Consider the following 13852-nt stretch of genomic DNA (forward strand, 5'->3'; position numbering starts at 1 on the left):
TAATATTACTAAGAGTTTCTTGCAAGGCTAAAGGCCAGCTGTGTTATCAGGTTGGAAGATTATACCCTAAAGTGTTCAGAATTCCCTTGTGACCCTGTGATTACTTTGTATGTAGTGTAGGCAGTTGGATGCTCACACTTAGGTGTGGCCATTTCTCTTGCTTTTTTTTTTTTAATCCCATATTGCTCCTTCATTTGTGTGCTACAGAACCTCAGGACGGTATTCAACCCTGGTTCATTAGCAAACCACGATCAGTGACAGCGGCTCCTGGACAGAATGTCCTTATTTCCTGTGCCATCGCTGGAGACCCTTTCCCCACAGTTCACTGGTTTAAAGATGGGCAGGAAATAATGCCGGGAGCAGGGTGCGAGATCCTGCAAAACGAGGACATCTTCACACTGATCATGAGGAATGTGCAGCGCCGTCAGGCTGGACAGTATGAAATCCAGCTCAGGTACGTTCACCACAAAAGAAATACCTGGTCGCCATTTTTTGAGGTGCAGATTTGTTGTTTCCCCAGCCTTTGGAGCACTTTGATGTAGTTATTTTCGTCCCACTCCCACTTCCATCCCCCAAACTGCAACCAGGCCTCCCTCCCTTCTCCATCCCCTGAACAAAACAAGACCCCTTCCATTTACATCTTCCTTTCCTAAAACCTCCCAGCACCCTAGGAAGGCATAGAACCTCATGCTGCCTGCTTCACAGCCTTGCGTTCGCTCATCCCATTGGCTTATATGGTGCTGTCCTGGACAGCTTGCCTGTTATTCCCAATGGCCAGCCATGGTCTTTCAGTGTAACCAGTCCTCCCCTGGCTGATTCCTGATCTTATGGAAAGGTCTGGATGGAGTTTAGCTCAATGATTACAGCATGGGGATGGAGTTCTATTCCTGGTCTTGCCCCTGACTGCCTGTGTGACCTTGAAAAGTCACTTAATCTTTTGGTGCAACTCCTTACCCGTTTATAAAACAGATGTTACAAGGGTTCATAAATGGTGGTAATATGCTTTGCAATCCCTGAGTCCAAGTGCTGTAGAAATGTAAAGTACTATTTTGTGAATAATAAAGTAGCTGGGTCCATGTGATAGATCAAAAGACCCATTTAAAGCTGCGACAGGAAATGAGGTGCATTTGAAAGAAAAAAGGGGGGGAGAGAGTAGGGGCATAATTTTCTTTTTAGATGCTGGAAAAAAAATCAAGCTTGGTCAGCGGCAGTGGGAAAGGTAAAATACGTATCTAATTATGGATTTCATGGCCAAGCCTATTTGTTTACCATGCTCCCCTGCTATCTCATTGGCTTTTTTTCTAATGACCCCAGCTTTTTGAGGGAACAATCCCTCCGAGAAGAACCATTTCACATGTTTGACTCACCACATGGGGGGATGCACTTCCCAGAGCCTCCTTTTCCTGGCCCCTCATTTGGGCTAAAACACTATTAGACATTGCCTTTATTGAGCAAGATACTCCATGCTTGTGTTAATCCCCTAAAAACCTGGAAGGCACTTCTTAAAAATTCTCTAGGATTTGCCTTTTAGTCCGTTCTTAAAATTATGCCCTTCAAATCTAGCATCAACTTTGCTGCCATTCTGTGTCACATAGAAAGTGCTGTAGCTTTATTTCCCCCTATTGATAGTGACAATCAGACCTATAAACATGTTCCCTTTATGGTCATAAACTTAATTGTATAACTTTATACCAATATCATTCTACGCTAGGTGCCTTATTTGTCCAATTTTTGTGACTTTCTTTATTAAATTTTATTTAACTTCCATGGATCTTTGAGCCTGTGACATCAGGTACAAATGCATTTGCTCTGATTGCTCTATATGCTACCTTTTTAGTCCAGATTGACTAGTGGACAGTTTAGACAGGAACTTCTTCAGTGTTACTTTCAAACGTTTGTACTCCAGTTCTAGTCACTCTTGCACACGAGTTATTTTTATCTACCTTACATAACACACTGTGCACCATACGTTAGCATGACACTAAGATGTTAAAGGAGCACAGAGGAGTCACAACACTGATTCATTGGGGTATGTCTTCACTGCAGAGTTAGCCTGGGCTTTTACTCACCTAACCCTGCCACCCCTCCGCACACAAAAACCTCTCACTCACCGTAAGTGCTGCTTTCAACCCATGCTAGGTGGCTTGACTGAGGGTGTGGAAGCCCATATTCTGCTTTTATTCAGGCAGGTAACTGACCTTGCAGTGGGGACACAGGATTAATCATTCAAGTGCTGATAGTCCGTGACTTCTGTGTGCCCAGAAAGACAGACAGCTTCTCCCATAATTCGCTGGGAGTGGCTCAGCTTACTGCAGCACACAAAAAAAACCATGGGACATGTCCCCAGAAGTCCTAGTGACACACAGGTGAGTACAGCACTAGTGAGGACACAGTAACTCAAGTGTGACTTTGCAGTGTGGCGTGCCCAAGCTAGGATAACTTGGGTGCTGATCATCCAGGCTAACTCTGCAGCGAGGACATACCTAAAATGCCAGGCTTTCCATACCATGTGATAGACTAGAAAATAGAGCTAAGGCCATAAAATTCTGTAACAAAGCCAGTGCCATAGGAGATTTCTGGTGGGCTTGATGCAGGTATGAAATAGTAAACTGAAGAAAGCATAACAGAGAGACTACATAAAAGTTGAAGTTTATTTCCTAATCTGTTTACAACAAGAATTGTTGGAGATCATACAAGGATAATAAAGCTATGTTGGAATTGTTGGATGAATTTTGAAAACGCTGATTACACTCCTCTGGTTTGTAAAAGTTTCAGTTACCATTCAGGGAGTAGAAATAAAACCATGTGCTTTAGGTAACAAACCACTCACCACAAATAATAGCCGAAGAAATTTCAGCTGGTATAAATCAGCATAGCTCCATCATGGTCCATGGAGATGCACTAATTGACAGCAGCTGAGAATCTGAACCAACATGAATAGCCCACACTGTCCTGCACACTTGATTGTTTGTGGAGTATGGAAATATGTTTATTGCCTATCTAAACATTATCAGAGGCAGTGACAGCTGAATCTATTTGCCTTCTCTTTAACTACATGGCTCTGAGAGAGCTAGATGCTTCTGTGTCAGTGCTACTGGATTTTATAATAGCATGTGATGGGGTGCACCACTCACCGGTAGTCTGGCGTCTCCTCTTCATCACTCTGGGGATTAGCTCTAGAGGTTGCATGCCGCCACACCATCTTTCTTTCAGGTCTGTCGCTCCTCTCAGCCCAGGAACTGAAGTGTCGTCTTTGTGACTCAGCCCTCAGGCTAGGTCACTCGGCATCTCCCCCTTCCGGGGGGTATATCAAAGTCTTTCCTTCAGCAGCCCTAGGCAGTTTTCCCAGGACCTATTCACTGCCTCAGGTGCCACTCCCTCAAGGGTGATAGGGGACTGTGCACCCGCCCTCTACTCTGGGTTCCAGTTCAGGGACCTTCAGCCCAGCAGTTCTGTGTTTTACTCTCCCAGCCCCTCACTGCTCCTTCCCTGGACTACTTCCTATCGTTCTTGGTGGTCCTTCCTTCCCTGGGAGTAGCAGCGCCAAACCCTCCTCCCTCTTTCCAGGGAGTGACTGCTGTTTCCCAGCAGCTGCCCCTCTCTGTTGCCAGCTTCCAGGCTTTATAGGCCCCGCCTATTCCTGCCCAGCTGAACCTTCTTACAATCAATTCCTTGCAACACAGCTCTTCCTCCAGGTGCAGCCTGTGAAGTTAATAGGCTTAGGGCTTGTCTACATCACAAAGTTGCAGCGCTGGTGAGGAGGTTACAGCACTGCAACTTAGGAGGTGTACACATCTGCAGGGCATCACCAGCGCTGCAACTCCCTGTTTGCAGCGCTGGCCGTACTCCCGTTTTGTCTCGGGTGTAGAGGATCCAGCGCTGGTGATCCAGCGCTGGTGATCCAGCGCTGGTGATCAAGTGTAGACACTTACCAGCGCTTTTCTTGACCTCCGTGGAATAAGCAGATATCCCAGCATACCTGAGGAAGCCTCTCTGGTAATCAAGCAGGTCTCCTTCCCCAGTTTGCTCTTGCGTTCCCCGAACCCCCGAGCAAGCAGGTCTCCTTCCCTGCGGTTTGCAGGGGGGTTCGGGGAACGCGAGAGCAAACCGCGGGGAAGCTCGTCTCCTTCCCCGGTTTGCTCTCGCGTTCCCCGAACCCCTGTGCAAGCAGGTCTCCTTCCCTGCGGTTTGCAGGGGGGTTCGGGGAACGCAAGAGCAAACCGCGGGGAAGCTGGTCTCCTTCCCCGGTTTGCTCTCGCGTTCCCCGAACCCCCCTTGAAGCCGCCCAACAGCGCTGCAGTGTGGCCACATCTAACACCACTTGCAGCGCTGGTTGCTGTAAGTGTGGCCACTCTGCAGCGCTGGCCCTATACAGCTGTACTAATACAGCTGTAACAACCAGCGCTGCCAAATTGTAGATGTAGACATACCCTTAGCTGATCACCTTAACCCAGTGGTCCCCAACCTTTTCATCTGGTGGGCACTAGATGAAGGACCGTGGTGGCAGTCAAGCATCCACCGAAATGCTGCTGAATTTCTGTGGCATTTTGGCGGCGACGCCTCTCGATGACGCCGTTTGTCGGCGGCAAGCAGCATCATCGAGAGGCGTCGCCGCAGAAATTCGGCGGCATTTTGGTGGATGCTCGACTGTCGGCCAGGACGCAGGTGTACTTAGATGCCCCCGTGGGTGCCATGGTGCCCACGGGCACTGCATTGGGGACCCCTGCCTTAACCCCTTCCAGTCTTGTGTGGGGTGGATACCCCATCACATAGCATAACTGAGAAATCCCAACAATAGAGCAGGCTGGTAATATAATGCACCAGAAGATCTTAAAACTTAGTCTATTTTTCTTCAAATTAAATGTACTTTGCCATTTCTTGTATTAATTTTATATAGCACCTTGCACGAGCCATAAAGCATTTGCACAGAGACATCCTGTCACCCTGAAGCTGATGGCAAAACTCACATTTGACTTCTACAGGGACACCTTTAAGAACAGACTGATCAAGTGTGATATTCTATCTATCTTAGGTGTTTCTAAGAAGCCTTTCTCTGAGGTTTCTAAGCGCTGCCAAATGTTATTCATGTCTTCCCCAATTTTCCATTTGCATTGACCACCCACATATTCAAAAAATATGTTAAAAATCTTTAGGCCCCTTACCTTCATTCTTCCACTCCATTGTATCCTAGTTAATTCACAGAGGCATATAACCCAGTTTGGTCCTTGTGTTCTATCAGTGATTATTAGTTAGCTCCCTTTCTTTTCCTTCAGTAAATGCTAACTGGATTATTTGCTTACCTTGTCCCTTGGGGGTGGAATGCTGAATGTCAAGGGACAGTGGTTAAGCTGATACTGTTCCTTGTTTTAAATCTAAACAGAACTCGGTTCTTTGTGGTAGCTGTGTTTGTTTTCATTACCTTAGCAATGTTTTGCTGACATGTTATTGTAAAGGGCCATAGGAATGGTGTTCCACAAATTAGTATAAATAGAGGGATCGAGTCACCCGCTCCTGAGCTGCAGCCATTGAAATGGAAAACAGCAGCCTGTATAGCTGCAACAGCAACTCTGCTCACTTGAGAGACAAGGGAGCAGAATCCATTTGCTGATACAACAGTGTAAATCAGATCCTGGTCCAGGATGTGAAGAAAAATTGGTTTAGCCAATTAAAGGTAAGCAGTGCTTTTTAACTAGGGGAAATGGAAACACCTTCTCCCCCACCCACCCCCTATGTTCTGTCAGTGATGTCTGCTTTGATACACCTTATCATCATCTTGTTTTGCAAAAATCTCTGTGCTTCTTTACAATGCTCTCTCTTTCCTGATGCACCTTCCCTGATGTAAACAGGGAGATCAGGAGTAATTGGAGGAGCCCCCCCTAAAGCCAAGCCATTGTCTCCATAATAACAGTCTTGCAACAGAGAGCTGAGGAATCATCCTCTTGCTTCTCCTGCAGATTCTCTGCTCTGCTTATGTCACCCTATCCCCATAGTAGCCGAGCCCTTCCCAAACATTTAACAATTGCTCTTTCTTCCTCCTTAGCAACCTCTTCGAAAGTTTGATTAGTTTTGATTACTTTATATAGAGTTTTTGAGGGTGTGAAGAAAATCTAAAGCTAGCTCCCCCTCCTCATGAGCCAGGGATTCTTTGAATTTTATTGAGTAGAGGTAATTTGCAGAGCAATTGACATGCACCAGATTGCACCCAGAAGCAGTTATTCTTTAGAAACAATGGTCCAGAGGGAATGTGTTATTCATTTCTGTGCAAATCTGGTGCTCTCCTATCAACATGCTGTGTGTTTTTAAGGAAGAAAGCAGTGACCTCCCCTCTCTTGTCCCTTTTTCTATTGCAAATTTGCCAAACCCTAATAAAGGTGTAACAACACTTTTGGGCCAATCCTTAGCTGCGTAAATCTGTGTAGCTACTTTGACGCTGACAATCTAGCCCATTATGGTTAGTGAGTTTTTTTAGGGTTAAAACTTTGCATGATCTGGATGTTGTTCCCATGTAACTGCCTCTGAGCAAAGAGTTGCCAAAGTCTATTCTGAACCCTCACAATGAGCATCCCTAAAGCACCAGAGCTGCAGCTAGAGGTCAATTTGTTCGCCCTTTTTCAGTTAATTTTTAGAAAGCATAATTCAATCTGCAATCCTTGTTTCGCATGCCACCACTTAGCAGGAATCTTCAACATCGCCCCTTACTTCAGCTACTATGCTTCTCCTTTGCTTCCCACTTTCTGGGGACATACAGGAAGAGTAGACTGGAGATACAGTGAAAATATTTGAATAGATCCTGCCAAGAAATGAGCATTTTAAGATATCTTGAACGCAAAAGTCATTCCAGAGAAAACTGATCCTACAATTAGGACAGAAGCTATTTTTAAAATAGCTTCAGGCTTCACAGCTGGGGTTTTGTTTGTTTTTTTAAAAATTCTTTGACATTTTAAAGATAAGTCCTGTGTAGCAATGTTATGCAAAGCAATTCTACAGAGTCCAACACTTCCGAACACAGTTCTTTATAGTGCGACCATTAAACTCCGCTACAGTTAGGGACCTATACAGAATTCCAGCATTAGGAGGGTTTGTGGTAACTCAGACACTGAAATCTGCCTCTGTCTGCTGTTTAGCATATAAGATCCCAACACGAGAGAGTTTTTATATATATATAAAATAAGTTGCAGGAATGCGCAAAAAAAAAATGCTTCTCCCAGCCTAGCTTGGAGTCAAACCAGCGTCCTGTATGTGAAATGCTTAATATCCTCTCACTAATCCTCTGAGCCATCCAGTCCCTCCTAAATAATAATAATTCTTTGCACTTATATCACCGTATTAATCTAAAGAACTCAAAGCACTTTGCAAAGGTGAGTAAGTCATATTATCCCCATTTTATAGATGGTGAAGTTAAAGCACAAAGGTAAAATCCTGCCCCCATTGAAAGCAATGGTAAAAAAGCACATAAATTTCACTGGAGCCAGGATTTTACTCAGAGAGTTAAAGCAATTGGACAAGGACACAGTGAAGCAGCGGCAGAGTCCAGGCGTGAAGCCAGTGGTCCCAAATCCCAGGTATTTGCTAGAACTTGTAGATCATAAAAAAAGATTTAGGAAACTGCCTCAGGATGGTTTTATCTATCTAAGCACTTATGTGGCCCACTATCACCATAGTATCCGAACGCTTCCCAAGTATGTAAAAATAGAAATCTCTCTCCCTTTTGCCCCCTCTTCCATTCCCAGACCGTAGGAGAAACAGCTGGGTAGTCTATAGGACTTTTTCTTTACTTTGTTTATTTTGCATGTGTGAAAAACTTGTAGAAGGAAAGCTATGCTGAAGTAATGAATGGGTTCTGCATTCAGTAATGAAAATGATGAGGTCCAGGGTCATTTATCTCATGTGGGGAGTGACTTTCATGGTTCCTCTGGCACTAGTCTGAAGAAAGGGCCTGCAACATTTCAGAGTGTTTCCATTCACGCTGAAATCTTGGAGGTGGGAAAGGAATATTATTTGGGTATCAGATGTTGCAAAAAGGTCCATTAATATGAGCACAGAAGTACTGCCCCTGGCCTGTGAACAACAGGAGGGCTTTATCCACTGTGCAACAAGTGCCGTCCCAGTACCATGCCTGGCTTGGAGCCCGGTTGAGAGGAATCCAGTACACTAGCAGCTTAACACGTGATGTTGGAGACTGTTGCTGTTCTCCTGTTTTCTTAATTCGCTTGCTTCCAAAGGAAGACTGGCCGCTAGGAAGTAGATTACAAGGTCTCTAGCGTCAAGCAGTGGTTTCTTTAGGATTGGTTGGACCATAGGCGGCTTGTGACTCCTCCATCTGGGGAGGCTGGGCATACCCGGGCCATGGGCCCACCCAGAGGCCTGCCTCTGCTCGGCCTCCTGCCCCAGAAGCCCCACCCATGCTCCACTTCCAACCCCAACCAGCCCCTTCCCCTGAGGTCCCCTCCCTGCTCACTCCTTCCCCCAAGTATGGTTGCCAGGCATCCAATTTTCGACTGGAGTGCCCATTTGAAAAGGGACCCTGACAGCTCCTGTTGGCAGGGCTGTTCCTATGCCTGCACAAAGTATGCAGCCAGGGCCATGCCTTGCTATTCTGGGGCCCTATGCAGCCCCCTTGGGGGTGGGGCCCCAGGCCTCTCCTCTGCGGGGGTTAGGGAGCTGTCCCCGGGCCTCCATGGTGGGGGGCTGGCTTAGGAGCAGGGCGGAACCGTCTCCCAGAACTCACCAGCAGCGTGGCTGGGGCCAGGTCCCTGCACTTTCCACCGCCAGTGAGTGCAGGCCCGGCCCTACTGCAGAGCTCAGGGGAGTGGGGAGGTGGGGGCGAGGGCAGGGGCTTTGGGGAAGGGGCAGAGTAGGGGTGGGAAAAGGCGGGGCTGGGGCGGAGGCCATGGGAAAGAGGAGGGCAGGGGCTGGAGCAGCATGCAGCTGCTCAGGGCACCAGGAAATTTGGTGCCCCACATTTCCTGGTGCCCTTTGCAGCTGCGTACAGTGCCGTCCTTACCCATACGCAAAGTGTGCAGCTGCATAGGGCACCAGGAAGCGTGAGGCACCAAATTTCCTGGTGCCCTGCACAACTGTGTGCTGCTCTAGCACCTGCCTGCCTCTTTCCCCTGCCCTGTCCCAGCCCCACTGCGTAGGGCCCCAGAATAGCTAGGGACGGCCCTGCCTGTTGGCACTGTCAACCAGGCCGTTAAAAGTCCGGTTGGTGCAGCGGGGCCCTGGGGCTAAGGCAGGCTCCCTGTGGGCAGTGGCGTAGCCAGGTGGAGGGAACACAGGGAACAATTAAAAAAAAAAAAAAAAAAAGGGCGCCACCCACTGTGAGGCTTTTACTCACCTGGCAGCACTCTCTTCACTTGCTCCCGGTGTCTTCGACGGCGCTGCAGGTCCCGCTGCCAAAATGCCGCCGAAGACCCGGAGCGCTGCCAGGTGAGTAAATTCAGTGCCGCAGCAGGTGGTGCCTTTTTTTATCATTCCCCCAGGTGAGTAAAAAGGCGCCAAGAAATTGCCAAGGTGCAACTTGTGCTCAGTTGGGGAGCGGCTGCTCCCCCGCTCCCTCCTAGCTACGCTACTCCCTGTGGGTTCTGGAAGCGGCTGCCAGGTCCCTGCAGCCCCTAGGTGCATGGGTGGTCAGGGAACCACCGCGCATTTCCCTCACCCCCAGCGCCAGCTCCGCAGCTGCCATTGGCCAGGAACTGCAACCAATGCGAACTGTGGGGGCGGTGTCTGCGGGCACGAGCATAGCACGTGGAGCCTCCCTGGCCGCCCGTGCACCGAGGGGCTGCAGGGACCTGGTGGCCACTTCCTGGGAGCTGCCATAAGTGCCACCAGGACCCCAACCCTACCCCAGCCCAGAGTCCCCTCCTGCACCCAAACTCCCTCCTGGAGTCCGCACCCCGCTCTCCCCCTCTCCTCCCCCTCCAGTCTAATATATTACCATTATAAAAATAGAGCCTTGTGCTGGACCTTCGGTATTGATTCTAACCACTGTGTTATACTGTTGTAAGTCACAGAGGCTTGGGGCATTGATGTTGAATACTGTAGTATATTCTAAAAGATGTTTGTATAAACAGGGCCTTGTCTAGGAAAACATTTTCTAATTCTGTTGAAAAATTGGCCAGGCAAACTCTGTTTAACCTGAGCTACCAGAAACTATTTTAAAATCCATATTTAAAACTTCAGTGCATAATGGGCCAAAGGGGGTCCTGTGGTGGTCTTACTAAATAAAAGCCTTTTGAAAAGGGAAGAGCTGGGAAAAAATAACCTCTACTTTCACATGCACATACCTGAGAATGTTTCCAATGATATACATCATCTTTGTTTAAAAAAAAAAAAAATCCATCCAAGAGGAGTTTCCAGTCCAGTTGTAAGTTTTTGCTTAGACTGGAAAGGATCAAAAGTCCACCCACCAATAAAATATCTCTGTGGTCTTTAATCATTGGAAAGGATTGATTAATGTGGGGTTTTTTGTTTGTTTTTTGTTGTTGTTTTTTGACAACACAAGGTGCAGTCAGGATGACTGTACTATTGCCAGGGACATGAACTTTAGCACTTGAAGTCTCCTAAGTTAAGTGGAGATGAACCATTTGCAGCTAGGAGGATATTATGTCTGCTGGAGAAGCATAGGTGGGGGAGGGAAGCACTCTAATAACTTCTTTAATGGGAGCCATTTACAAAAGGCATCTGTGGCATTCCTCTGCAAAAGGAAGAATAAGGGCTCAGCACCATATATGGTGACACTTTTATGTTTTTTAATATAAACATGTACAGGCTGGAGCAATCCATGTGGATTGAGTGTTCTGACTGGTTGGCTGGGGAGGGGCAAGGGGGAATGAGACCCTGCTTTTACTGTCTTAGCGTTAGGAAAATTAAAAGCTTGGATCTGAACATATAAACACTAAGGCAGAGTTGGAAAGATTTTAAACATTGCAAAATAGCCTCTTCCTCTGCCTAGATTTTCCAGCTTTATATTTGTTTTTCTTTAGCTTGTTTGTGTGGGGCTGTTTCATTCTTTAAGTGTGCTTTGGTTTAAGAAGGCGGGTGGGAGTGTTTGTTCATTCCATAATGCAAGCAACAGCCAATTAGCAACAGCTTTTGGAGATACCATTCATCCAGACAAATAGTAACCTAAACCAACTTAGCCATCCACCAGGACACTGAGCTCAGAAAAGGAGAGGGACACACTGGGTTTGATGTATTTTAGTGGAACACAAACAATTTAGCTCAAGCATCTTATGCTGTTGGAGGTGGGGGTGAGGAATATCCTACTCTTCCGATTTCACTTAAACTTTTCAGGAACCAAGTTGGAGAATGCAGCTGCCAGGTGTCTCTGATGCTGAGAGAAAGTTCAGTTTCCGGAGGAGAAATGCACAGAGAGTGAGTACAGTTCCCAGGGACTTGCATGGGTGGGTTCTGTCTATTTTTGCTCTGCTAATTCTCTGGCCTTCCAGACCCAGGCTGGCTGCATTTCAACCTAATCCCCAAATGTGACCCAACAAATTGTTTTCATCATACAATTGAAGCATATTGTACCAAGCCAGTGTAGAGATCTTTTTTGTTTGTGCCCATATATGGCTCCTGAAGTCATCACTGATGCAATAAACTAATGGAGTGTGCTCCTCTAATCAAACTTCCCTTCTATAAACACATTTCATCCTTTCTCTGAGATTGTTCCCTGACATTTTAAACCAGCCCCTTTCCTGGCTGTCTTTCTGTTTTCTTTTGCTGATCACAGTGGTAGGGAACCAGCCTGCTCTGGAGAACAAAGAGATGGTGGTGATCATGGTGCACTAACATTCGGCAGAATCAGTGGCTTCAGAAAGAGTGGTGGTGAGACCAGACCATCTGAGGAGGAGCAAGAAGACGTTCGAGGGGTACTCAAAAGACGAGTGGAAACCCGGGAGCACACGGAAGAGAGGCTCCGGCAGCAGGAAGCAGAGCAGCTCGATTTCCGTGACATTTTGGGGAAGAAAGTCAACACTAAAAGCTTTTCTGAGGAGGAGCTGAAAGAAATCCCAGCTGAGCAAATGGACTTCCGCGCTAACCTGCAGCGGCAGGTCAAGCCCAAGACCTTGTCGGAGGAGGAAAGGAAAGTTCACAGCCCTCAGCAGGTGGACTTCCGTGCGGTGCTGGCCAAGAAGGGCACCGCCAAAGTCTCCTTGCCAGAGAAGGTGCCACCCCCTAAACCAGCCACCCCAGATTTCAGATCTGTGCTTGGCTCGAAGAAGAAGCCACCAGCTGAGAATGGCAGCACCAATACCCAAGCTCAGGACACCAGCACCAATTCTGTGGCTCAGAATGCCAGCACCAACTCTGAAGCTCAGCATGCTAAACCAGAGGTGAAAGAGGAGGAGAAGAATGACACAAACTGTGCACATGGGTGCTCGATGGTAGATGGTGGAATAATTGAGAAGAAAGTCGACAGCAAAGGAATGGCACCATCATTTACAGAGAAGCTCCAGGATACTCATGCAGTGGATGGTGAAAAATTAGTGTTACAATGTCGGATTTCCTCTGATCCCCCTGCAGCTGTCACCTGGACTCTAGATGGCAAAGCCATCAAATCATCAAAGTTCATTGTCATCTCTCAAGAAGGTAATTAAATGAATAACACACCAACTGGATGGCACGCTGTTCCATCCACCTCTTGATTAATAATGTTTACTTTATTAAATGCAATGCAATACTTTATTTGAGTGCTATGCGAGTAACTGACTCCAGATGCATCAGTCTTGTTATTTCAGTGGCGTGCACAATGAACAGCATTGTTTGACGTTTCCTGTAGATTCCCCTTTAACAACTTGCAGATTTTTATAAAACTGAACATCTTGCATTCTTGTTAAATGCTGTTTATATTGTTAACAGTGTTTAAGGATTCCGTACATGGTGTTTATTTAAATTGAACTTAAAGGATTTATAACAATGAAAAACTGAATAACATTATTGCTGGTTTGTAAATTTTGATTTATATCTCATGTATGTTAATTTTTCAGGCTGGTTCTAATTGAGCTCAGACACATGAGAGGAAGGGGGGGGATTGAACTGTAAAAAGTTGCTACAACTCCAAATTATAAAGCAGCCTCCAAGATCAGAGCTGAGAGATTTAATTCCCAGTGCATTTAACTCAGATGTATTTAATTGATGTTATACCACTTGAAATAATACCAATACCGTGCAAGATTTTTCAGCATTCCAGAAAACTAGCTTGAAAGTTTCTAAATTAATTAAGCTATTTCATAGCTCTGGGAAATGGATCAGAATTTGGCAAAGACCCTTAAACACAGTGTTGTCAAATTATCAGAATCATTCCTTTGCTATGTTCTGCATACTGAATAAACAGACTGTCTTGAACTGGTTTTGTACAGTATGAAATGGGCTGTTGTCTCTAGTACAACACATTTTGCAGGGGACAAAAATAGGAAAATGTAATATCAGTAACACAGAATGAAGCCATTGTTTGTTGGTTTCATAAGGCACCTTTAGGTGTTGTGCAGAAAATGACATGGTCCTATGGAACTCATAGCAAAAAAAGTGATTGTGGTAATAAGTTACTCAGCCTTCTACAGTATCTGTTCTCTTATCTATGTTTCACTGTATAGCTAACTCACAATAATGAAACTAAATCAGAACCAAAATACCATACCTAGGTGGTCCATCAAAAGCAACAAGTTACTGCACAATGATCTGAACACACGAGCAACTTCTGGACTCCTTTATTTTAAGCCAGTGGGAGCTAGACGTTTTGCAGAGGTAGCACTGTCTTCACATAGCTACCAGGTTGGTGCTTCGATGCCACAGTGATGGGCACAGTGTCAGTAGTTAGATGGCGTGGAAGATGCACCAAGTGCATGAC

At 46.2% G+C, this 13852-nt stretch overlaps 1 protein-coding gene across 3 annotated transcripts in view; it reads left to right on the forward strand.

The window, feature by feature from the left end:
• The window catches only part of MYLK (myosin light chain kinase), a 344254-nt gene that overhangs the window by 230285 nt on the left and 100117 nt on the right, over window positions 1-13852 (forward strand). For 2 of the 3 annotated variants that reach the window (XM_050916915.1, XM_050916916.1), the window contains 3 exons: window positions 208-454; window positions 11296-11376; window positions 11735-12594. In XM_050916915.1, coding sequence (XP_050772872.1) covers window positions 208-454; window positions 11296-11376; window positions 11735-12594 — 1188 coding nt within the window. Of the gene's footprint in view, window positions 1-207; window positions 455-5542; window positions 5672-11295; window positions 11377-11734; window positions 12595-13852 lie in introns of those variants that run through there. The other variant, XM_050916917.1, reaches the window with a different exon arrangement.

This window comes from Gopherus flavomarginatus, chromosome 10, assembly GCF_025201925.1.
Source record: "Gopherus flavomarginatus isolate rGopFla2 chromosome 10, rGopFla2.mat.asm, whole genome shotgun sequence".
Classification (NCBI taxonomy): Eukaryota; Metazoa; Chordata; order Testudines; family Testudinidae; genus Gopherus; species Gopherus flavomarginatus.